General features: G+C 47.6%; 1 protein-coding gene across 3 annotated transcripts in view; it reads left to right on the forward strand.

Moving 5' to 3' along the window:
• MTOR (mechanistic target of rapamycin kinase) overlaps window positions 1-23,516 on the forward strand; it is a 121,501-nt gene that overhangs the window by 8,084 nt on the left and 89,901 nt on the right. The window contains exons 7-21 of one of the 3 annotated variants that reach the window (XM_072751208.1): window positions 3,582-3,657; window positions 6,777-6,925; window positions 7,110-7,385; window positions 7,482-7,590; window positions 10,488-10,674; window positions 11,550-11,678; window positions 12,590-12,834; window positions 13,900-14,115; window positions 14,457-14,662; window positions 16,950-17,072; window positions 17,681-17,770; window positions 17,895-17,987; window positions 18,887-19,021; window positions 19,261-19,390; window positions 20,925-21,175. In XM_072751208.1, the coding sequence (XP_072607309.1) occupies window positions 3,582-3,657; window positions 6,777-6,925; window positions 7,110-7,385; window positions 7,482-7,590; window positions 10,488-10,674; window positions 11,550-11,678; window positions 12,590-12,834; window positions 13,900-14,115; window positions 14,457-14,662; window positions 16,950-17,072; window positions 17,681-17,770; window positions 17,895-17,987; window positions 18,887-19,021; window positions 19,261-19,390; window positions 20,925-21,175 (2,415 nt within the window). Of the gene's footprint in view, window positions 1-3,581; window positions 3,658-6,627; window positions 6,926-7,109; window positions 7,386-7,481; window positions 7,591-10,487; window positions 10,675-11,549; window positions 11,679-12,589; window positions 12,835-13,899; window positions 14,116-14,456; window positions 14,663-16,949; window positions 17,073-17,680; window positions 17,771-17,894; window positions 17,988-18,886; window positions 19,022-19,260; window positions 19,391-20,924; window positions 21,176-23,516 lie in introns of all 3 variants that reach the window. The other 2 variants (XM_072751209.1, XM_026011911.2) reach the window with 2 other exon arrangements.

Here is a 23,516-nt window from a genome sequence, read left to right on the forward strand (position 1 = left end):
TTTGATAAGTTCAGGGAACAGAAAGAAGGGGAATGTGGTCAGTGCAGGAGAGCAGGGGAGAGGGGAGGGGACACATTCAGAGGCCTCTCGGGTTCGTAGTGAACACTGGCTTTGATTCTCCTTGCAAACATTGGAGGTGTGTACACAGGGCAGTGCTGTGAGGGCCTCCATTTTTAATAATCATTGACGGCTTGTGGGGCAAAGCTTGCACCGTGGCAGGTAGGAAAGCAGGAGACTAGTTAAGGGGGTGTGGTTAAGAGCATAAGCATTTTTGTTAGGGAAAAAACACGGGGAGGGATCAGGGAGGGCCTGGCGAGCAGGGCAGCGCTGGCCCTGAGTGAGCAAGACAGTGAAGCAAAGTGGGCTGGAAGCATGCTGGGCCACCGTGCAGCGTGCAGCGCCCCGTGGGGGCCTCAGGCCACAGTTGGCTCTCGGGGGAGGCCCGCCCAGCATTCCTCCTGCGTGCTGTCATTGGCTAGAGCCGACCACGGCAGGCGTGGCTGTGGCACAAACATGGTGACATTGTCAGAGTCACAGTGGGGCCCTTGGTCAGCTGCAGTCCTTGTGGTTGGGGCCCATTCTCCCAGCTGCCCTGGGAGGCTACTGAAGTAGTCTGGGCGGGTGATGGTGGTGGCCTCCACTGGTGTTGGCAGTGCGGACGCAGAGTAGATTCAGCGTGAGTCCACTGGCTTCAGGATGGATATGTTTGGTGAAGAGCTCCATCGTGTCTTCCTGCACGGGAGTGAGTTGGTGTGAGATTTTGCCGCAGGGCTTCTTGCTTTAATACACCTGGGGGTGGGGCAGGGCATTTGGTAACGGCAGTGCTGTAAATGCCGGGCAGCACCTGCTGCTCTACCTGTAGAACACGGGGGTCTAGCTTTGAATCCCCACCCCTCTCAATACCGTGGACTTGGGTACATTATTTTATTTTTTTATGCGTCATATTTCCTTGCTTTTGACGGGGATCTCATCCACCTTACTGGGCTCCTGTGAGGTTTCTAGATCCAATTGACCCTGATGAACACAGGTTTGAACTGCATGGGTGCATGTACATGTGGATTTTTTTTCAGTAAATATATTGGGAAATTTTTTGGAGGCCCGTGACAATTTGAAAACTCACAGATGATCCATATAGCCTAGAAATACTGAAAATGTTAAAAAGTTCGATATGTCATGAATGCATAAAATACAAGTAGATAGTAGGCTGTTACATTATTTACTACCACAAAATATATACAAATCTATTATTGAAATTAAAAATTTACCCAAACTTATGCACACCAGCATTTACAGACTATACATGGCGCCGTTTGCAGTCGAGAGAAATGTGAGCAAATAGGAAGGTACAACATTAAATCCTAACTGCCTAAGATTAATTGTGGCACACGCCGTCCCACTGTAGTAATTCCGCAGCCACCTTCTGTTCCGTCGCGGTGAGCTCGTGTTGCGAGAATCTGGTTAAACCGCTGTGCACGGCTGATCTGTGTGCACAGTTGGCCCCTCCAGTAAATTGCGCATTGCAGTAGAAAGGGCTCTGTCGCACTTCTCATGTATTTTTCATCGTGTTTAGTGCAGTACCGTAGACCTTGAATAATCCTGTGGAACCCGTAACGAGTGCCATTAGTGAAGTTCTCCCAAGGAGCAGAGTCATGACATTATAAGAAGAAATTGAATGCTTGATAGGCACTGCAGATTGAGCTCTGCAGCTGTGGCTGCCCACCATTTCAAGATAAATGAATCCAGCACAAGGACCATTGCAAAAAAAGAAAAGGGAAATCCGTGAAGCTGTTGCTTCAGCTTTGCCAGCAGGCACAAAAATCTTGTACTTTTTGAGAAATCTGTTTTATCTCATGTTGAACAGGCAGCTTTTATGTGGGTACGGGATTGCTGTAAGAAAGGCATACTTGAACACCCTAATACGATTCTAGAAAAAGCGAGACCATTATATGACAACTTAGAGCAAAAGGAAGGCGAGATATTGAAAGCTAGAGAGCTGAATGCCAGCAGAAGATGATCTGATAAGTTTGGAAAGAGGTTCGACCTAAAAAAAAGTCAAGATAACAGGAGAAGCCGCTTCTGCTGACCAAGAGGCAGCAGATGCGTTCCCAGATGCCATAAAGAAGATCACTGAGGAGAAGTGATATGTGCCTGAATGGGCTTTAATGCAGACGAAAATGCTCGACTCTGGAAAAGAAAATGCCACAGAGGACGTTTATTAGGAGGCAAAACAGGCACCAGGATTTGAGGCAGGCAGGGGCAGGCTCATTCTCTCACTGTGCTGCACAGTGGAGCTGATGATCAGGACGGCCCTGATCTAGAAAGCTGCTAACCCTCGAGCTTTGAGGGAAGCTACAAGCACCACAAAAATTCTCTTTCAGGATTTGTTCCCTTAACGCTTTGTCTCAATCCAAGCACCACCTTGCCCATAAGGGATCGCCTTTTAAAGTTCTTTTGATACTGGACAGTGTTGGTGTTGGACAATGCCCCTGGCCGCCCTGAAGCTCATGAGTTTAACGCCAAAGTCCTCGAAGTGGTCTACCTGCCCCCAAACCCAGCATCTCTAACTCAGCCTCTGGGTCTGGGTCGTGACCTTTAAGGCTCATTACACATGATACTGTAGGAAAAGGATTGTCAACGCTGTGGAAGAGGACCCTGATGGAAAGTGGAAGGATTACACCGCTGAAAATGCCATCGTTGTTGTAGAAAAAGCCAAATGCCTTCAAGCCCGAAACACGAAATTCCTGCTGGAGAAAACTGGCCAGATATTGCACATGACTTCACAGGACTTAACGGCAGATCCAGTCAAGGAAACCGTGAAAAAGATTGGAAGAAAGTGGGTGTGGCAAAACAGGTGGGGGGCAGAAGGGCGATATGGATTTTGTAGAATTTCAGGAGCTAGTAGATGCCACACCAGAGGAGTGAACAGAAGACGACTTGTCGGGGCTGAGTGTTTCCGAGCCGGTGCCGGATGAGGAGGAGCAAGACCTGGAAGCCGCAGTGCCAGGACGCAGAAGGCAGCTGACTGTTCAGGACTGCTTTGACTTCCTTTGTGACAGGATCCTTCTATGATACAGGCACTAAAAGTGAAGCAGACCGTGGAAGGAGGATCAGCGCAGTATAAAGACATTCCTGGAGAAATGAGAAAGAAAAAAAGTCAAACAAGCGAGGATGCATTTCTGTAACGTTGCCCAGGGCGTGCGAGTCTCCTGCTGCCCCCACCCCCACGCCTTCCGCGGCTGCCACCCAGCACGCCGGCCCGCCTCTGCCTCAGCCTACCCACCGTGAGACCCACGAGGTGCAGACCCTCGCCGCGAGCCTCTGCCCGCTGGTGGATCGTAAACAGTCATTGTGCCAGACGGTTAATAAACTTACTGTGTGTTTGTGAGTCTTTTCTTTGTGTGGAAATCTGTTGACCGGACGGCAAGACTGAGAGATGTTTTTGTGTCATTGCCTGCGAATTGATCACGTGGGACCTCGTGTGGAGGTAGACAGCCTATCCCTGTGTGGGCGTAAGGTGAGCGATGCCTGCTATAAAGTTAAAGTCAGTAATGTGTTGGTTTTCTTACTGTTTTGTAACTTAGCTTTCAAAGAATTTCATTGCCGTACAGTATGCCTCCCTCATAATTGGAGAAACTGCATATCAACCTATCATCACAGGTAAGTGCGTTTTAAAAAAATGTATCAGTGTGTCCAATAATGTTATAAATAGGACTGTGGTACTACACGTGATAAAAATTTGATCAGGACTCATTCATTAGGGTATAAACTAGGTTACCACAAAGCAACCATCTAAAACAGTCTTACTGCTGCTTCTTCGTTATTGGTACCTGAATCGTTGTATCTGTAAATAAATACTAATTTCTTTTTCACACTATCTTTTCATTTTTGCTGTCTGGTGTTAGTAACACCTCAAACATCTATGTTGTTTTGCTCCAAATAGGATAGTATTCATGTAGGTACTGACAGACGATTCATCTTATCCATAGATGACATACACTTATGGTATCGAAAGGTACAGTATGGTACCGTAAATGTATTTTCTCTTCCTTATGGTTCTTTTGACAACATTTTCTTTTTTCCAGCTTTTTCACTATAAGAATTCAGTATATAATACATACACAAAATATGTGCTAACCAATTGTTTATTATCGGTAAGATTTCTGGTTAACAGTTAGTAGTTAGGTTTTGGGGGAGTCAGAAGTTACACATGGATTTTCTTTTTCTTTTTTTGGATTTTCAACCATACAGGATGTCTGTCCCCCTAGCCTCCACACTGTTCAAGGGTCGACTGTATACATGAAGGGCCCAAGGCCTAGCACAGCACCCAGTGGAGTTGGTATTCCCTAAGTGGTAGCCCTCACAGATTCCCCCACCCAAGTATCTGTGGGCTTTCCACCATAGCCCACATGGCCGTGAGATCTTTGTTTTTTTCTAGGAAAACAGCACAGTGTCACCTAATAGATTTATTTATTTATTTCTAAGATTTTATTCATGAGAGGCAGAGAGAGGCAGAGACACAGGCAGAAGGAGAAGCAGGCTCCCCGTGGGGAGCCCATTGTGGGACTCGATCCCAGGACCCTGGGATCACACCCTGAGCCGAAGGCAGGTGCTCAATCACTGAGCCACCCAGGGGCCCCATCACCTAAATAGATTTAAATGAAATGGTACTTTGTAAATTTTGTAAATTCTGAAGAACTATCTGGATGTCAGGTATGATTTCATAACTTATCCATTCATTTAACAAATATTAATTGCATACCTACTGTGAGCCAGCTATACCAAGTCCTAAGAACTAGAACAATGCAACGGTGAATAAAACATTCTAGAAGGAGGAGATAATACACAAATAAAAAAAAAAATACAGTTGATCCTTGAACAATGTGGGGATTGGGGCATCAACACCCACCCCCCACCCCCCCACCCCCCCACCATGCAGTTGAAAATCCACATGTAACTTTTGACTCCCCAGAACTTAACTAGTAATAGCCTACTATTCATCATAAGCCTTACTGGTAACATAAGCAATCAATACATATTGTATATGTTATGTGTATAATATACTGTGTCCCTACAATAAAGTAAGCTAGAGGAAAGGAAATACTGTTAAACTCTTAAGAAAGAGAAATACTTTTACAGTCCTGTATTTACAGGGGGAAAAAATCCACATATAAGTGGATCAGTGCAGTTCACATTCCTGTTGTTCAAGGGTCAGCTGTAGTATATCATATGGTGATGAATGTTCTGGAGAAAATTAGGGCAGGGACAGGGACCAGGAGTGCCAGCATGGATCAAAGATTTCATTGCAAAACGTGACATCTGAGCACAGTTGTCAAGGGGGTAAGAAAGAAAGCCGTACAAATAAATACCTGGGAAGAGACCCAGACAGCTGGTTCTGCAGGCACGGAGGCCTCAGGACGACAGCGTGCTGCCTTTGGAGGGGAACAGGCTCATTGGACTGAGCTGTGTGACGGGAGAGGGGAGGCAGGAGATGGAGTCGGAAGAATACCTAGAGTAAGGAAAGGGGCACATCGTGTAGGGTCTTAGGAGCGACCGTACAGACTGTGTGTGTGAAGTGGGAAGCTGTTAGTGGGTTTTGAGCATTGGAGCGACCTGTGACTCGTGTTTCAGAGGGATTGCTGTGGCTACCATGTTGGGTGGGTTGTCGACAGGGCACGTGCGGATGCCAGGAGTCCAGTAAGGAAGGACTTAGTGAGGACTTTTGTGGCTTGCACCCTAGTGGGAGATGTGCAGGCTGCTCATTTCTATTTCCCAAAGCTCTCCTCTAGTCAGTATCTAGTACTGGTAGAGTTTAAAAATTAAAATCAATGCTCAACGTTGACCACTGTTGTTTACATTTTGGTATGCGTCACTCAGGTTGGTTTTCTGTATGCAGAGTATTCAGAAGTTAAATAGCTTTCTTTAAACAAATCTGTATGCCCACTGGCTTGTTTTTAAGTGTTATGGAAGCATGACTTTTAGCCTCTACGTTGGATTCCAAGGGGTGGCAGGGTTCTGAATTTGGGACTTGGGGGTCAATGGGAGAGAGAGAGAGGAGTCAGGGTTGGCCTGAGCCACTGGGGGGATAATGTGGCATTTGCTGAGACGGGAGGACTGAGATGGAAGGAGCAGGTTTGAGGTAGGTCAGGAGTTTGCTTCTGAACATGTTAAGTTTGAGATACCTGTTGGGCATCTGAGAAGAGAAGTGAGTCATTCCAGGGGGATCTGGGCAGAGACACTGACTTGGGAGTCACCAGCACAGTCGTGACTCAAGAGACTTCAAGTCCGGAGACCCGATGACCACCAGCAGAGCACTGGTGTCCTTGGAGAAGAGGTGGGGCCTGGTAAGCTAAGGTCGGGAGAGGAGGAGCACCGAGGTTCCGGGAGGGGAGGAGAGGCCGGGAAAGCAGGGGATCCAAGAAGCCAAGGGAAGAAAGAGTTTCAAAGAGGAGGATACACAAGGTTGGATCAAATGCTGCAGAAGTAAGTCAGATTAGACGAGGACTGAGAATTGACCAGCCGACGTAGCAGCATCGTAGTCCTGGGTGATCTTGATCGTGATAGTGCGGAAGATCTCTGAAAAGCGAGAGTATGTGTCGAGAGAAACGAGCGGTTTCATGTCCTCCTCAGTTTGGACAGTGACTGAGCAGCTTTGCGAAGGACATAGATGTGAGTTCTCGGGCAGTCAGGTTAGCCCCCGCCTGCCACGGCGTCTCAGATCCCCGGAAAGTTACTTGCCCAAGTTGTTTCTGCCTGGAAACAGAGAATGTCCTCGCCAGGACCCCGGCGTGGGGCTGTCCGTCACCCTCGCCAGAGGCTTCCTGGCCGCAGCCTGCGGTCTGGTCACGGCCCTGTGCAACTCCTCCGCTTGCCCCAACTCGGGGAGGGACCCTTGGCGGCCAGCCCCCTGCTACTGCTTCCTCATTCGGTAGGTGGTGCTCTTCCGCCTGAATTAGAACAAAGCCAGGCCCCCTGCGGGGTTCTGGGGAATCCAGAGAGATAGGGGTGGGCAATAGTCCCTCTTCAGGGTGGGGCAGACGCCACGGTAGACCCCACGGTGGCTCGGCACGTGGCACTTGTGAGTAAAGGTGACCCCCCCTCCCCCCGTACAGCGCCTGAGAGAAGAAATGGAGGAGATCACGCAGCAGCAGCTGGTGCACGACAAGTACTGCAAGGACCTCATGGGCTTCGGGACGAAACCTCGCCACATCACGCCCTTCACCAGTTTCCAGGCTGTCCAGCCCCCGCAGTCCAACGCCTTGGTGGGACTGCTGGGGTACAGCTCTCACCAAGGCCTCATGGGGTTCGGGGCTTCCCCCAGCCCAGCCAAGTCTACCCTGGTGGAGAGTCGGTGTTGCCGAGACCTGATGGAGGAGAAATTCGATCAGGTGAGTGGCGAGAGGCCGGCTGCCCCCCAAGCCCCTTCCCCGTCCCCAGGCTCTACGGTCCCTTTCCCTCACCGACCCTGCGTCCTCCTCTCTCAGGTATGCCAGTGGGTGCTGAAGTGCAGGAACAGCAAGAACTCGCTGATCCAAATGACAATCCTTAATTTGTTGCCCCGCCTGGCCGCGTTCCGACCTTCTGCCTTCACAGGTGAGGATGTCGCCGACGTGTCCTGTCATTACCCGTCTAAGGGAAACCAAACGGAAGCGATGTCAGAAAGTCACGCTTGCCTCTCATTTGAAGTGACGCTGACTCTGGGGCTGGTCTGGGTGCCTTGGCCTCCCGTCTGGTTTCGGCCGCGCCACGTTCAGGCAGCAGACACAGGCAGAAATCACAATGTGGAGACCGAGGCAGTTCTGGAACCAAGCAGCTTGCGTGTATGGAAGACAAGTTCATGACAGGCCTACCTGTCATGAGAGACCAAAGGAGGGGCAGTGTGGGTTTACATACCTGCAGCAGCCTCTCTGTGGGGCAGGGGGATTTGGTGACCGTCCTGCCTCTGCCCCTGACGTGGTTGCCTCCGCACTCTCAGGGAGGAAGGACTGGAGGTGCCAGAGGCAGGTTTCAGGGATGAGGGACTGCGGCTTCCCATATTCCTGCCCTGGTTTCCCTGGGCAGTGGGAATCCTGGCCGTGGAGCTGCCCCAGCTTGGACGCTGGCTGCTGCCCACGGCCTTCCTGGGTGACTCCAGCTGGAAGCAGTCTCCCCCGCCCCAGCCTTTCTTTATAGCCCCCAGCTGTGGAAAGTTTGGCATCAGACCTGGGACGAATCCTGCTTCTGTCCTTAACTGTAGGTTCCAGACAGGTTGACCTTCCTGGGCCTCTGCTTCCTGACTCGTAAAACGAGAATGACAGTCCTTGCCTTGCAAGATGAACTGCGTTAATGGCTGCACACCTAGTCCTAGGGCCGGAGTAAGCCCCAGTGGATGGGAACCATTATTATGTTTTTACTGCCTCCTCTACCTCCTTCAGATTCATTTTAGAAGTAAGGTCAAGGGCAAGAATGATAATACTCCAGTCGCCTGTTTCTACTTAATATCCTTATCTTACCTCCCTGCTTGCTGAGTGGAGAGACCCTGTCTTGAGCTTCTCTTTGCACCTCACTGGGGTGCACCTTGCCTGTGCTTCAGAAGCATTCAGGAGCAAATGAGAGCCAGGAGTGGAAGGGCAAGGTCAGCCTGACCTTCAGCAGATGCGATTCCCAGTGCACACCACCCAGTTGAAACGAGAAAAATACATCGTTGGCGTCCACTGTGCTGTAGGGAGACTAGAATGTGTTAAGTAAGGATGAGACAGCCACATAAAGTCAGTGAAGCAGAGAAATGATATCATGGAAATCAGCTGCATCTTTCCAGTTTTCCATTCTTCCTACCTGGTGCCCAGCAGCTGTTCTCCTTTTTACTGACCAGACATGCCCCTGTTCAGTAGAGCTTTAAATAACTGTGGTTTGAACGTCTGTGGTTCAAAAGAAAGTAGTAACTAGGCCGAATTTGATCAAAGTCTGGCATGAATTTGATCAAAGTTACTCCAGTAAGTTCAAAGGACCACCTAGGAGCAAGGATACCAAGGCTCAGAGGTCCCCTAGGTTTAGGCATTTGATGTGGGTTTTTGTTGTTTTATTAAATAATATACTAAAATGTGTCATGGAAATTCAGCCTGGACAGCCTCCATGCACGTGCCTCATTGGGGAAGTGCCACTTTTTAAAGACCTGCAGTTTGGAAGTCATTGCTTGAACTTCCAACGATGTAGGCTTTGGGCATATCAAGCACCCTGAGAACAGCGTCAGATTCCTAGTGTCTGAGGATGCTGAATCGGGCAAAGGACATCACCCTCCTGGGTTAAGCTCCTTTCCTGCTGAAATGCTGTCCCCGTGCAGAGGTCCCTTTTCCCTCGTGAGCATGCTCTGATTTTAAGGTTACGTCACTTGCTCTTCTGACTATTTTCAGGCCACAGAGTGCCACAGCGTCACTTGATCACGAGAGCCACGAGACAAGACCTTTCTTATTAGAGTAAATGCAGGGAGGTGTCTATGCTGTCTGGGACTCCACTGCCTCCTAAATGTGCTTCTGGGGGGCCTTGCGCACCCCTCACTTTCTAGCGGATGTGTGGTTTTGCCTTCCCTACTGCTACGTATGTTCTGCTGGTGCACAGACTTGAGGCCGGCAAGATGGAGGGGGAGGAATTAGAGGCGAGGCAAAAATCAGGAAATTCCAGCCTTCAGAGGAATAATAACGCTTTGGCTTAAATTGCCCAAGAATCGCCTACCCGTGCACATTGGCTGATGTAAACTTAATGAAAGTACACTTGTGGCCTCCCAAATTACAGACTAAATCTTGTTCTATTGAATATAACTCTAACAGAAATCTCTGGGTAATAGCAAAGTGATTTCCCGGCCTAAGCTGGGTAGAATGGCCTGTTTATTGCAAACAGTATTCGATATTACTTTAAATTTCAATATAACATAAAATCGTTTAGATGATTGTCTCTTTGTTTTTAAGCAAGATTTAATATAGGTTTCTTAAACAAGGGCATATAGTGTTTCCCTCAAAGTATAGCACTAACGGGGACAATTATGCAATGTTATTGTTTTGGAGACCCTTTAAGATTTTGTGTGTGTGTATTTTAATTAAAGGGGGAAATTTTTTCTATTTCTAATATTTCCAAAAGATATATCTGATGAGTGATTATCAAGCATAAGATTTTAGTTAATACATCCTTGAAATTCTTTATCTTTTTCTAACAAGCTATCTTAATTTTTTTTTTTTGAAAGATTTTACTTATTTATTTGAGAGAGAGAGAGCACAAGCAGGGGGCAGACAGAGGGAGAGCGAGAAGCAGGCTCCCCCCTGAGCAAGGAGGCCAACACAGGGCTCCATCTCAGGACCCTGAGATCTTGGCCTGAGCTGAAGGCAGATGCTTAACTGACTGAGCCACCCAGGTGTTGCGCTTTTAATTTATTAAATTTAAGTGTTTCACAGGAACTCTGACCTTTAATATATACACCAACCTTAACCCTGACCCATATGCTTTGTCTTTCTTGTGATCAGATACCCAGTACCTCCAAGATACCATGAACCATGTGTTAAGCTGCGTCAAGAAGGAGAAGGAACGTACAGCAGCCTTCCAAGCCCTGGGGCTGCTTTCCGTGGCTGTGAGATCTGAGTTTAAGGTCTATTTACCTCGTGTGCTGGACATCATCCGTGCAGCCCTACCCCCTAAGGACTTTGCCCATAAGTAAGCATCCCTGTTATGATTTCACCGTCCACCCCATTTGGTCGGAGAGAAGGGATGCTCCATCCCAGTTTCCATGGAGCTTAAACCCATTCTCTGCATCATTAACCTTCAGGGGGTAGCATATCATTCACCGCCCGGCCCTTCCTTGGTTGGGTACCAACCTTTTTCAAATGAAGTGATGGATATATAAACATTTGGGGAAATTGGATACCCTGTGAACACGTAGATGTCAGCGCTGTTTTCAATATTGTTATTAACTGGGAATCTCCTAGTTTTGCTGTTTTCTCTGGCTTTCAGAGGTCTTTTGATGTAAGACCTAAAGAGAGAGCCTCTGGACTGGAACTGAAGGGAACTAATGGTCCCTTTTTCCTGATCACTGAAGTTGGGTGCTATATTCCACCCTTCAGAACCTTCAGGTGAATAAAATACAAGAAAAACCCTCAGTGCGCAGCTCAGTGTTGATCAAAGCTGTGTCAGTAGCAAGGATTGGTCTGGTGACGGCATAAGCCTCCGCATTCTAAAGCCCAGCCTTCCCACGGTGGGGAGGATTTCTTCCCATAAGATGGATGCGCCCTACACCCTGGCCCTTGATACACACATCGGTTTGCTTCCTAAATAGGTTCTTTGGCCAGCACCGCACTAATTGGTGCCTTGTGTGCAAATTCCGGAAAGGGGCCCCTTAAGACACACGACTGCCATCTGCTGGATTGTTGTTAAATTCAAGTCTCCAGCGTCTCCAGTGTGGTGGGCCCCTAGAGTTGTGCTGTCAGTTCCCTGCCTGGATCACCTGCCCTCCTTGCCCCAAGGCGATTTTGAGGTGGGGCATCACACCATGTCCTTGTGTCTGAAGTAGCCACCTTTTTGGTCCTCTGCAGGAGACAGAAGGCCATGCAGGTGGATGCCACAGTGTTCACCTGCATCAGCATGCTGGCCCGCGCAATGGGGCCGGGCATCCAACAAGATATCAAGGAGCTGCTGGAGCCCATGCTGGCAGTGGGACTGAGGTGGGTGTCAGAAACTCGAGCTTCTCCCATCTTAGGTAGTGTGAGCCTTGACCCGCAGCATCAGGACGGCGCTGAGAGAGAGCTGTGCATGGGTGTCTGCATGGTAAACTGGATAGGCAGGCGAGCTCACGCTAAACACACCGGCTGGTTTGAATCCTGGTTCCATCTCTAGTTAGCTGTGTGATCCTGACCAAGTTATTTGACTTCTCTGAGCCTCCGTTTTCTCACCTGAGGAGCGGCCACAATCTCAGCTCCCATTGCCCGGGGTTGTGGAGGGGGTTAAGTGAAAGAATTGATGGAACAGTCACTCTGGTCTCTGGGTCTTGCACATAAGAAGTCCTCGAGCGATATTTGCAGGTGTTTATGTTACCATTGGGAAACTGCCTAGCTTTTCTCACTTGCATTCTCTTAAGCTATAAAGTAAGAATAATGTTCTCAGTTTGCTTCCCAGATTGTTTATTGAGCCTTGGTCTTCTGCAGTGTCTAGATTATATTTAGCAAGTTCTGGCAAAGACTAGAAATCTGTACATTGTTTGGAAATCTCTGACTAGGCCAAGAGAATTCAGGACATTTCTATTTTATAGTATCCTTTGTACTTTAAAGACCAAGCAGGGGATCCCTGGGTGGCTCAGCGGTTTAGCGCCTGCCTTTGGCCCAGGGTGCAATCCTGGAGTCCCGGGATCGAGTCCCACGTCGGGCTCCCGGCATGGAGCCTGCTTCTCCCTCCTCCTGTGTCTCTGTCTCTGTCTCTCTCTCTCTCTGTCTATGTCTATCATAAATAAATAAATCTTTAAAAAAAAAAAAAGACCACGCAGTATGGGCCCAATCTCCTCTCTGACAAGGAGGGTTATTTCTTCTCAAGAAAAAACATCTTGTGCAGCGCCATAGGTGCCTGATTTCCTTCCCCTTAGCCCTGCCCTCACTGCTGTGCTCTACGACCTGAGCCGTCAGATTCCGCAGCTGAAGAAGGACATCCAGGATGGGCTCCTGAAGATGCTGTCCCTGGTCCTGATGCACAAACCCCTCCGGCACCCGGGCATGCCCAAGGGCCTGGCCCACCAGCTAGCTTCCCCCGGCCTCACAGCCCTCCCCGAGGCCAGCGATGTGGGCAGCATTACTCTTGCCCTGCGAACTCTTGGCAGCTTTGAGTTTGAAGGTAAGGAATCACAGCCACTCTTGCCAAGATAGCGAGTGTTCCCGGGAACCCCAAGAAAAGAATGAGGGCTCCTAGAATTCCTGGGTCTTGCTGGGGATCCTGGAGGCACCGGGGAGCTGATCCTGTAGTGGCTCAGCCTCCAAGCTCTTTGCATGTATTGTTGACACCTCTTCGTTTCTTTCTTCCATCCTGAGTTTGAGGGCAGATGGTGTTCAGGGAAATTATGCATTGATCAAGGAATTAATGCTTCAGAGATGAGAAGGTCAGAGATGGAGCCCCCCGAATCCCTCCCCTTGTCCATGAAGCTGAGATGGTATTTAATGCTTTAAAACGTTTAAGCTGGAGACTTTTAGGTGTTTCATTCCTATGGCAATGTGATTTTCAAGATTGCTGTACTGTGTAGTTCTGTTTGGAGTTCTAAGCTGCAGATAAACCCACATCAGTGCCCTAGGGAGATTTATTCAGGAGAGAAAAAATGGATACTTTTGAAATTTAAGATCATGTAGGTGGTATTGCTCAAGACTGCGGGGAAACAAGCAAGTACAAAAAGCCTGAACGTGCCATCTGAATGCTTACAGCCGTCTGTGGTTTCCCTCTTGTAGTTCGTCCCGTGCATTGATCAGCACTCAGGGTAATTTATGTCTAATAAATAGAAAGTAGCTATATTTAAACCCAGCCTACATCAGACTGTCTTTTGGTATTCAAATCTGGGAACTAAAATAGACAAGGTAAATTTGATCAAGAATTGTTCTTACTCTCTGGGAATATAAAAGTTTGGGTCAAAATAAAACAGAATCATTCATTCTTTGAAGGAAATAAAGAAAGGATTAAGGTGGGGGGGTGGGAGGATGCCTTTTTTCTGTCTCTCAGCTCCTCCGCCTCCCTTCTGCCTCTCTGCTGACTGCTAACCCATTTGTTGCCTTTTTTAAAGAGAAGAATTCTGGGTCAATATCTTGTTGAAAATTGAATTCGTAACCATGAAATGAAAAATGCAGCTAGCAAGTTGTAGACCTACCAACCAAAGCAGCAGCGTTTATTTTGTTTTCTCTCTGCCTCTGTATCCAGGCCACTCTCTGACCCAGTTTGTCCGCCACTGTGCGGATCATTTCCTAAACAGCGAGCACAAGGAGATCCGCATGGAAGCTGCCCGCACCTGCTCCCGCCTGCTCACGCCCTCCGTCCACCTCATCAGTGGCCACGCTCATGTGGTCAGCCAGACTGCAGTGCAAGTGGTGGCAGATGTGCTCAGCAAACTACTTGTGGTTGGGATAACAGATCCTGGTACGGTTTATGAGACAGGAGCAGTCTGTGCGCCTGGGGCAGTTGGAATTAGCCAGTTTCATTGCGTGGCTCTCTAGAGACTTTCAGCCTCAGCAAGCTGATGTCCAGCTGACGTCTGCCAGAGCATTAGGCTTGGCTACTGTAACCTACTGGTGTAAAAGGATCTGTCTTTAGTTCTGTTGTCTTTGCTCCTATGAGTAGAGGAAAAGCTGACAGGTTAGATGAGAGAAAGGTACATGGCATCCTCTCACTAGGCCGGAGGCAGTGGGGACAGAAACTGGGAAATGACCGGAGGGATGATGGCATTGAAGAGGCGTTCAAAGGCGAAATTGCTCTTGCAGACCCTGACATCCGCTACTGTGTCTTGGCGTCCCTGGATGAGCGCTTTGATGCACACCTGGCCCAGGCAGAGAATTTGCAGGCCCTGTTTGTGGCCCTGAACGACCAGGTCTTTGAGATCCGGGAGCTGGCCATCTGCACCGTGGGCCGGCTCAGTAGCATGAACCCGGCCTTCGTCATGCCTTTCCTGCGCAAGATGCTCATCCAGGTAATGGTGTGACCTAGAGGCAATGGGGAAGGGCCGTTTGGGGAAAGACAGATGAGGACAAGGAAGGGGAGAAAGATCGAGATACCTGGCAAAAGCCCTGTTTGGCTTCAAGGGTCCATGTTTTCCCAGCCTCTTGGCAGCATGACTCCAGGGGGCCTCTTATCCCAGGCTAACCTCTTCTGCAGCTCTTGTCTTGTTCCTGGCAAGTCACCAGAGGTTCCACTCCTTGGCCCTCTCCACTCGGTCTGCTGCACGTGGTGTCAGTTTTCCTAGCACCTCTCTGTCCTTCCACTCTCCTGCTCTTGCTGAGTCCCTGTCAGGCACAGAGACCAAGTTTGGGAACAGTTCCAGCACTGCTTCTTGTAGTCATTGCCCTGGTCTGTGGTCCCTGGCTTTGGTTCATAAATAAGGTCAGATGCCAAACTAAGCTGCTGGACTAGAGTCAAAGGTTGAGATTGGCCTTGCTGCTCCGTCTATTAGGAATTTTTTTTTAAGTAGGCTCCACACTGAACGTGGGACTCGAGCTTGCAACCCCAAGATCAAGAGTTGTGTGCTCTACCGACTGAGCCAGGCAGGCGCCCCAGGATCTGAGCTAAAACCTGCCTCCCCAGTTTTTGTCTCCACCTACCCCATAAATTGTCTGGCCTCCTTGTGATTGGTGCATGGTCCAATCCTTCCTGCCTCGAGTTATTTCCACCCAGCTCTTCTGGGTCTCACTGTGGCTCACCCAGTCCTTTCCTGTCCCCTGACTCCACCCTGTCTCTACCTCCTCCTCTGCTTCCTGACCCACCCACATAAAGAACATAAACACAGAAAAATGATTCACACATGTAACTTTCATCGTAGAGAAACATTGTGTATTCACAATCCATCGTAGGTAAAGTGACTATTAAGTCATATTATTAGTCAGTAAATTAGAGGATTAAATTATGTTGGCATCTGTTTCTTCAAGTGTTGGCCAAATCCTGCTTTAAAGCATGATATAGAAATATCTCCTAATGAGAATATTAGCATGTTCGTTCAATCAATAGATGTTTGGACATCTACCACGTTCTACGTGCTGCTGGGCCCTGGGAACATCCGTGAACAAGCCAGGCATGGCCTATGTCCTCAAGAAGGTTACAATAAACTGTTGGGCTATCAGGCCATCTCATTGTTCTGATTTTGGAGAATGTGAAGCACCGTTAAATGAATTTACCGTGTACTGAGCTTAGCCCTTGAAACTCCGAAGTTCTTAATTTTCCTTGTTTTCAAATGTGGATACACACCTTCCCAAGTCAAATTGCACATTTTCATGCCTTAGTAAGGGACATTGCCCAAATGTGCTTCAAGTGGCCTTTTCTGATGCCTGAATCATCAGAGTGGGCATTGGGTATTGTTGTGAGGGCACAGTGATGCTCTCGGCTCTGGATGTGAATTTGGGGATCTTTGATTTGGCCCTTGGTGCTCCGGAGATCTGTGCTCTCCTTGCAAATCCTGTTTCCTCCCTGCCAGCCATCTCCTGGCTCTTGTGGGTCCATTCTCAGCATCCCTCTCTCTCACTGCTGTCTTCTGTGACGGAGGAAAACAGACTGCCAGGGGATCCAGAAAGTTAGGATTATTAAATCAATAACCTAAGACAAAATATATTATTAAATCATAGACTCCTCCTCTGGGTAGAGAGTTAGCATGTACTTTTCTCACGGTCCAGAGATTTCCTTCTGGCAACTTCAGCTCGCTAGAAATCTGTCTATATTAGGTTGTTTATATCTGTGTCACTCTGAGTAGAACATGTTGATTTGCTGGTATTTTAAGGATGTCAGAACAAACATGTTACTTCTTTTCATTAAGGTCCAAGGGGATTCGATTGATAGAATCCCTCCTATTTGGGTTTATCTAGATGTCCCTGAAACCAATACTGAGTATTAATATTTCTTTCAACAGCGTAGCTGTTCTAACTGTTCTCTGGTCCTTTTGTCATTATTTACAGGCCCTTAGTGATTTGCTGCCCAAAGATTTTCATTCTCTGTTTCTGCAGACTCCTGCTCTCACTGTCCCTGTTGGTTTTCTCAGTTCCCTGTGCCGTACCATGAAAGCCATGCTCGGGGACAACTATGGGACCGTGGGGGCGGGGACTGGTTTCCCACAGTCCTTCCCACTTTTGCTGTGTCCCCGACTGTTTGCCTCCGTGGAGTATTCAACGGCTACTTGATCCGCGGTCCAGTTCTGGTTCCTCCCTCTAGCGTCCTCTTCAACACACCGTTCCTCTCTAGAGCTCCCTCTACCGCCTGGGCTTTCTTCCCTACAGATTCTGACGGAGCTGGAGCACAGCGGTATTGGAAGAATCAAAGAGCAGAGTGCCCGCATGCTGGGGCACCTGGTCTCCAATGCCCCCCGGCTCATCCGCCCCTACATGGAGCCCATCCTGAAGGTAACTCATGGCAGCTGGAGACACTGGCACTTTCTCTCCAGGTCACCCTGTGTCACCTCCTTTGGGACATTGGGAGTGTTTTGATAGGTAACATCTTCGGCCCCAGGCTCAGGGTCAAGGGCCACATGAAGCACTCTCAGTGGAAGATCAGCAAAAATCTCACCAGTTGAAGGAAGGGCTCCCCTTATGAGAGATAAGATACAGTGCTTCGGGCACATGATCGGATGCGCTTGAAAAGAAGTAGGTAGATAATGGGATAAAATAGTTCCCTCAAAGGGAAGAAACAATGAGCTTTAAAGTCTGAATGTGTTAGAGGCATGTGAAATCTTTCAAAACTTAGGTGAATCTGGGCAAATGATCAGAGATACCATTTGAGGAGGCGCAAGAAATGTTTTTAAATCATGGTGTTTCTCAGCTCTCTCATAAGTCTACCTGGGCTCACTATGGAGAAAAGTTTTAGAATCCACATTCTGTAGAAATCCTGGATTCATAAATAACAGTAATTAACCTACAGTTGAAATGGTCTCTTGGGAATTTTACTTACGTAAAAGAAAGGTTTCTGGTAGATCCTGTTCTGCATTCATTTTTACCATACCTTCTTTTCATAGGCTTTAATTTTGAAACTGAAAGATCCAGACCCTGATCCAAACCCAGGTGTGATCAACAATGTCTTGGCTACAATTGGAGAATTGGCTCAGGTAAGGGGACAGCAGCTTTTTTCCATAGGATGGAAAGAGTACTGTTTAGCCTCGAAGGAAATCAAAGTACTTCTTAATGCCATCATTTCTCATCTTACCTCCCACCTTCTTTTTCATTTTGCAGGTTAGTGGCCTAGAGATGAGGAAGTGGGTGGATGAACTCTTTATTATCATCATGGACATGCTCCAGGACTCCTCTCTGTTGGCCAAAAGGCAGGTGAGTACTCCTTCCAGACTGAGCAGAGCAGTCCCCTGCGAGGCCTGGGCCCTTGCCTCTCTTCATCACTTAGTGTCCCCAGCCAGTGCCTGACCCAGAGCTTGACACCTAGTGGGTACTCAGAAGTATGTGTTATGGAAAATGAAGAAAGACCTGGAGTCAGAATTAGCTGTCATCCTGACCGGGAGTCACTCAGTAAGTTTCAGGGCTGACCCTGCCATTTCCTCCAGATAACAGAAAATCCAGATCATCTGTCAGAACCCCAGCCCCTAGAGGGAAAAAGAAAGCCCGGGCCTGTGGCTGTGGAGGCAAGCAGAGCTTCAGCACAACCTGCCCCAGCCCTGGCTACTTTTCATTTGGTCACCAAGGTCATTAGGAGACCAGCCTAAAATTAAGAACAATCTTAGGGATCCCTGGGTGGCGCAGCGGTTGGGCGCCTGCCTTTGGCCCAGGGCGCTATCCTGGAGACCCGGGATCGAATCCCACGTCGGGCTCCTGGCATGGAGCCTGCTTCTCCCTCTGCCTGTGTCTCTGCCTCTCTCTCTCTCTGTGTGTGACTATCATAAATAAATAAAAATTAAAAAAAAAAAAAAAACAATCTTAATTTCCTTTTAAGTCGGATTTCTCCCATTAATCATTCAGGATGTGAAGGATTGTGTATTTCCTTTGAGAACAGTGGGGCTCTTCTTTTGTCTTTTTATCCAGTGATTGTTGCATTGATTTGTGGCCTTGTTTTTATGCCCAGACTCTCAAGGTTCATGGTTAGTGCCTCGACTGGAAACTTCTTTTCTTGTAAAAGTTTCTAACACTTCATTGGAATAGTTAAACAGAGAGTATAAACCATGCTTTCTCTTCCCTCTTACTGGTTCAACAAACCACATGATCTGTTGCTTGTCCAGGTGGCTCTGTGGACCCTGGGACAGTTGGTGGCCAGCACTGGCTACGTGGTGGAGCCCTACCGGAAGTACCCCACTTTGCTTGAGGTCCTGCTGAATTTTCTGAAGACTGAGCAGAACCAGGGTACACGGAGAGAGGTAGGGAACGTGGCAGACTTGGTTCTTTAAAGACTTTGCTGGAAGAATGGAGAGAGATTGTGGCATTAACGTGCTCTGACAGCGTGTTGATTAGGTGTCCTGTCCTCCGTTTTGTTCATACAGCCGGTCGTTCAGGTATGAACTGGGTGTCACAGGACACGAGAGGAATATTCATGAAACCCGTTGTCATCAGATGTTGTGGTGAATGTTTTCTTTTTCCCGTCCCCTTCCCCACCCAGGCTATCCGTGTGTTAGGGCTTTTGGGGGCCCTGGATCCCTACAAGCACAAAGTGAACATCGGCATGATTGACCAGTCCCGCGACGCTTCTGCTGTCAGCCTGTCTGAATCCAAGTCAAGTCAGGATTCCTGTAAGTTGAGGGGAACTGTGAGAGACTTGCCAAGTTCCTGCCCCACAAAGCCCTTGCTGGCTCTGCTTAGAAAGAGCCTTGGGCTGGATAACAAATTATAGCATATTGGCTCACTTCGTGACTTTTGAATGGAAAGTCAAGTTTCCTCTTGAATCACAATAGGGATGCTGCTCCCCCGTGTGTCCAGAGTCCTTACATCTGTCCAGATTCTTTGTCCAGGGTCAACAGGCTAAGCCTGTACCGACTTTTTGGTGCTGGTGAGAGAGATGCGAATTATCACCCTGTCACCTCTGTTTATCTCTCATTCTTTGTTAGCGCTTCTTTGATGTTTTCTATCCTCACGGCACCCAAGGAGAAGAGGGTAGAATTTATTCTCCCTGTTGTAATTGCTAGGGAAACCCGAGGCCAGGCTCAGGGGATGGTCAGACTGGAAGCAATCAGAATCCAGGGCTCTCTTTTTCATCAGCTGGTCTAGCCTTGGAGCCCCTCTACTTTTGACAAGTGGCCTAAGAGATTGGGTAGGGTATGGGGCTCCGGCAGATTTTCCTAGACTTAACCCATCGTTCATCAGGGCAGGCTTATTTCCGAAAGAGAGTAAATAAAGCAGTGGCTCTCCCAACTATTCCAGCAAAATGTTGTTTTCCCAAAATAATTTGTTTCTACAAGAACAGTGCTCTGACCCCTGAGCTGTGGAGTCTACACCTCAATAATTTACTTCTAAATTCTACAGATGGAATCCTATCGCTTCTAGTTTGTTCTTTTTTTTTTTTTTTTTTTTTTTTAATTTTTATTTACTTATGATAGTCACAGAGAGAGAGAGAGAGGCAGAGACACAGGCGGAGGGAGAAGCAGGCTCCATGCACCGGGAGCCCGACGTGGGATTCGATCCCGGGTCTCCAGGATCGCGCCCTGGGCCAAAGGCAGGCGCCAAACCGCTGCGCCACCCAGGGATCCCTAGTTTGTTCTTCTGTATAGTAGAGAAGCCTAGCTGTGATGTTACCCTGTGGGACCCATGGCTGTCAGGAGGAGAGTCAGCCCGGCCCCTGCAGGTGTCACCCAGTCTCTTGGCTGGTCTCATTCTTGGACTCTTCAGTGCACTGTTTCTCCTCCTCTCACCTAGTCTTTGAGATCCTTGCTGTTCAGGTCAGCTAGCATTTGCCGCTCCCTCATCTGAAGTCCCTAGGGGGACCAAGCAGCTGCTGAACAGATGTTAGCCTAATTTGATTCCCTTTACTTTCTTTTGGGGGAGTAATTATTTTTATTGATGGTTTCAACCACAAAGTTGTCAACTGTAATGATAAGCGAAGTTAAACATTGCAATTTAACGAGCACCGGTCATGTACTGTTGTGGTCAGGGTAATAGAAAAGCCAAAAAATCTTGAATCCTAATGCGGAGAGCCTGTTTGTGGGTTCCTAATAGACCCTGTACTCCCCGTGAATGCTGAACGACAGCTGTTTGTGGTGAGCCAGGTTCTGCTTAAAGCCAGCGACATGTCCTGGATAGCTCATGATTCTCGCCATCACTTTGTCCTAGCCGACTACAGCACCAGTGAGATGCTGGTCAACATGGGCAACCTGCCCCTGGACGAGTTCTACCCCGCCGTGTCCATGGTGGCGCTGATGCGGATCTTCCGAGACCAGTCCCTCTCGCACCATCACACCATGGTTGTCCAGGCCATCACCTTCATCTTCAAGTCCCTGGGCCTCAAGTGTGTGCAGTTTCTGCCGCAGGTCATGCCCACATTCCTCAATGTCATTCGGGTCTGCGATGGGGCCATCCGGGAAGTAAGTAGCTAAAACCCCACCCCTGCTCCGCACGCCCTACTTCCTACCCATGCCCTCCTTTGGCTGTTGGGCCGAGTACCTCGCCTAACCCCTAACTCCTGACCCCTAAGGGTACAGGGTCAGTCGGCTGCCTAGTGTCCAGGGTTATCCCCTCGGGATGGCTAAACCATGACTGGCTAGGTGGATGCGTGTGTGCATATCCAGAGGTCAGTGTGGTTGTCGGGTAGGATGTCTCACCACGCGGACGTGTGGCCTCCTCATCATTAGATTGAGGCCCATCATTTTTAGTGAGACTGCTACAGGGTGACATGCATACGTCTTAGCAGATCTCACGTCAGCGTCTCCCGTTAGCGCTGAACCAGAGTTTGAGCACACGGTTAAATCGGTCTCTGTTAGATCTGCCCGTGGTAAGGTCATCTGGGGTGTGTGACCATCCTCTTCCCTGACAACCTTTGACCCAGTGACCGAGCATCTGTGGAGAATCCCTGCCTGAGTCCGTGGTCACACTGGTTGCAAAGTACGGACTTCTAGTTTTACCATTTCTTCTACTTCTAGCAGTGGGCACTTTGTTGTAAGGTAGAACTTGCCACTTTCCCTCTGTCTCTCCCTTTTGCTTTCCTTTCTTTAAACAGCAAAATATGCAGAGTGGTTCTGTGATTATCTACTTAGGCCACTACTGGCAGCAAACCTACTAAATACAGTTCAAGGGGCCTTTTTTTTTTTTTAATACTGATTTATTTATTTTAGAGAGGGAGAGAGAACACATGTGCGCATGTGTGTGTACGAGCGAGGGCTGGGGGTAGGGGAAGGGGCAGCTGGGGGGGGAATCCCAAGCAGACCCCCACTGAGCATGGAGACCCAAGGCAGGGCTCGATCCCGAGACTCTAAGATCATGACCTGAGCCGAAATCCAGAGTTGGATGCTCAAATGACTGAACCACCCAGCCATCCCTTCAATTAATTTTTTAAATCCATTTTTTCCTCTGTGATTATATATTCAATGTGATGTGCGTATAGAGGAAATAATACCTTTTTAGAAAGTATATTCTCTTACACTGTGCCTGGAGTACAGGAGCGTAGTTTATGTACTCGACCTTATCAAATTCTTACAAATTCTGATAATTTAAATAAATTTCCCTGGCTTTTCCCTCTAGATAATCCTATAGTCTGCAAAAAGAGAAAGGCAGTTCTAGTTTTTTGTTTTAATCTGTAAACTAGTTGCTACTTTTTCTCATTTACATTTCTGGGACCTCCACTGCAATGTTGATTAGACTCTGTGAGACTAGAAATCTTTAATCTTGTTCCTGACTTCAGTGGGACTGCTGTTAAGATTTCCCCACTAAGTAAAACGTTTGCTGTAGGTTTTGGCAGGTAGCTTTTAAGGGTTATAAATGTCCTCTTATGGTCTTAATTTGCTAGAGTTTTTATCATGAATGGGTATTGGATTTATCAAATGTGTTTGTCTGGTGTAACAATTACATATTTTTTTCTCTTTTAGCATGTTAATATGTTGAATTACACTGATACATGTTGAAAATTTTTTGAATTCTTGTTTTAAAACCATCATGATTATGATGTATTTCTTGACACTTTGAGTTTATATCTAATACTTAATTTAAATTTTTTACATCAACATTCCTGAGTGGAATTGGCCTGTAAATTTTTTTTAACTATAAGCTTAAAGATCGGTTTAGCTTTTTTATTTCTTCAAAAACAGTTTAGGTCACATTTCTTGAAGAAATTATTCATTTTTTTTAAATGATTTTATTTTTTTATTTATCTGAGAGAGAGAGAGAGAGAGCGCACATAAGCAGAGGGAGAGGGAGAGGGAGAGGGAGACTTCCCGCTGAGCAGGGAGCCCAATGCAGTTTCGATCCCAGAACCCCAGGATCATGACCTGAGCAGAAGGCAGATGCTTAACTGACAGAGTCACCCGGGCACTCCTAAGAAATTATTCACTTTATTTATGTCATGACTATAGATTTGCCCTTTTTTTTTTTTTTTTGATATTCCATAGAATTGGAATCATGTGGGTTTGTGTCTAGCTTCTTTCACTTAACATAGTAGTTTTGGGGTTCATTATGAATCAGCAGTTCATTCCTTCTTCATAGTTGAATAATAATTTAGTTTCATTATTACTCAGAGAAAAGTATTTTTAATGTTTCCTATGATTTCTTTTTTCACCACTGAGTTATTTAGAAGTGGATATTTTAGTTTGCAGATTTATGGGATTTTGAATTTCATTTTTGGATCTCTGTTTTCTAACTTAACTGCACTGGGTTTATGATTCTTTAATGCTTGCTGAAACGGCCTTAATAGTCCAATGCCTGATCTCTTTTGAT

Source organism: Vulpes vulpes, chromosome 2 (assembly GCF_048418805.1).
Source record: "Vulpes vulpes isolate BD-2025 chromosome 2, VulVul3, whole genome shotgun sequence".
NCBI classification, from domain to species: domain Eukaryota; kingdom Metazoa; phylum Chordata; class Mammalia; order Carnivora; family Canidae; genus Vulpes; species Vulpes vulpes.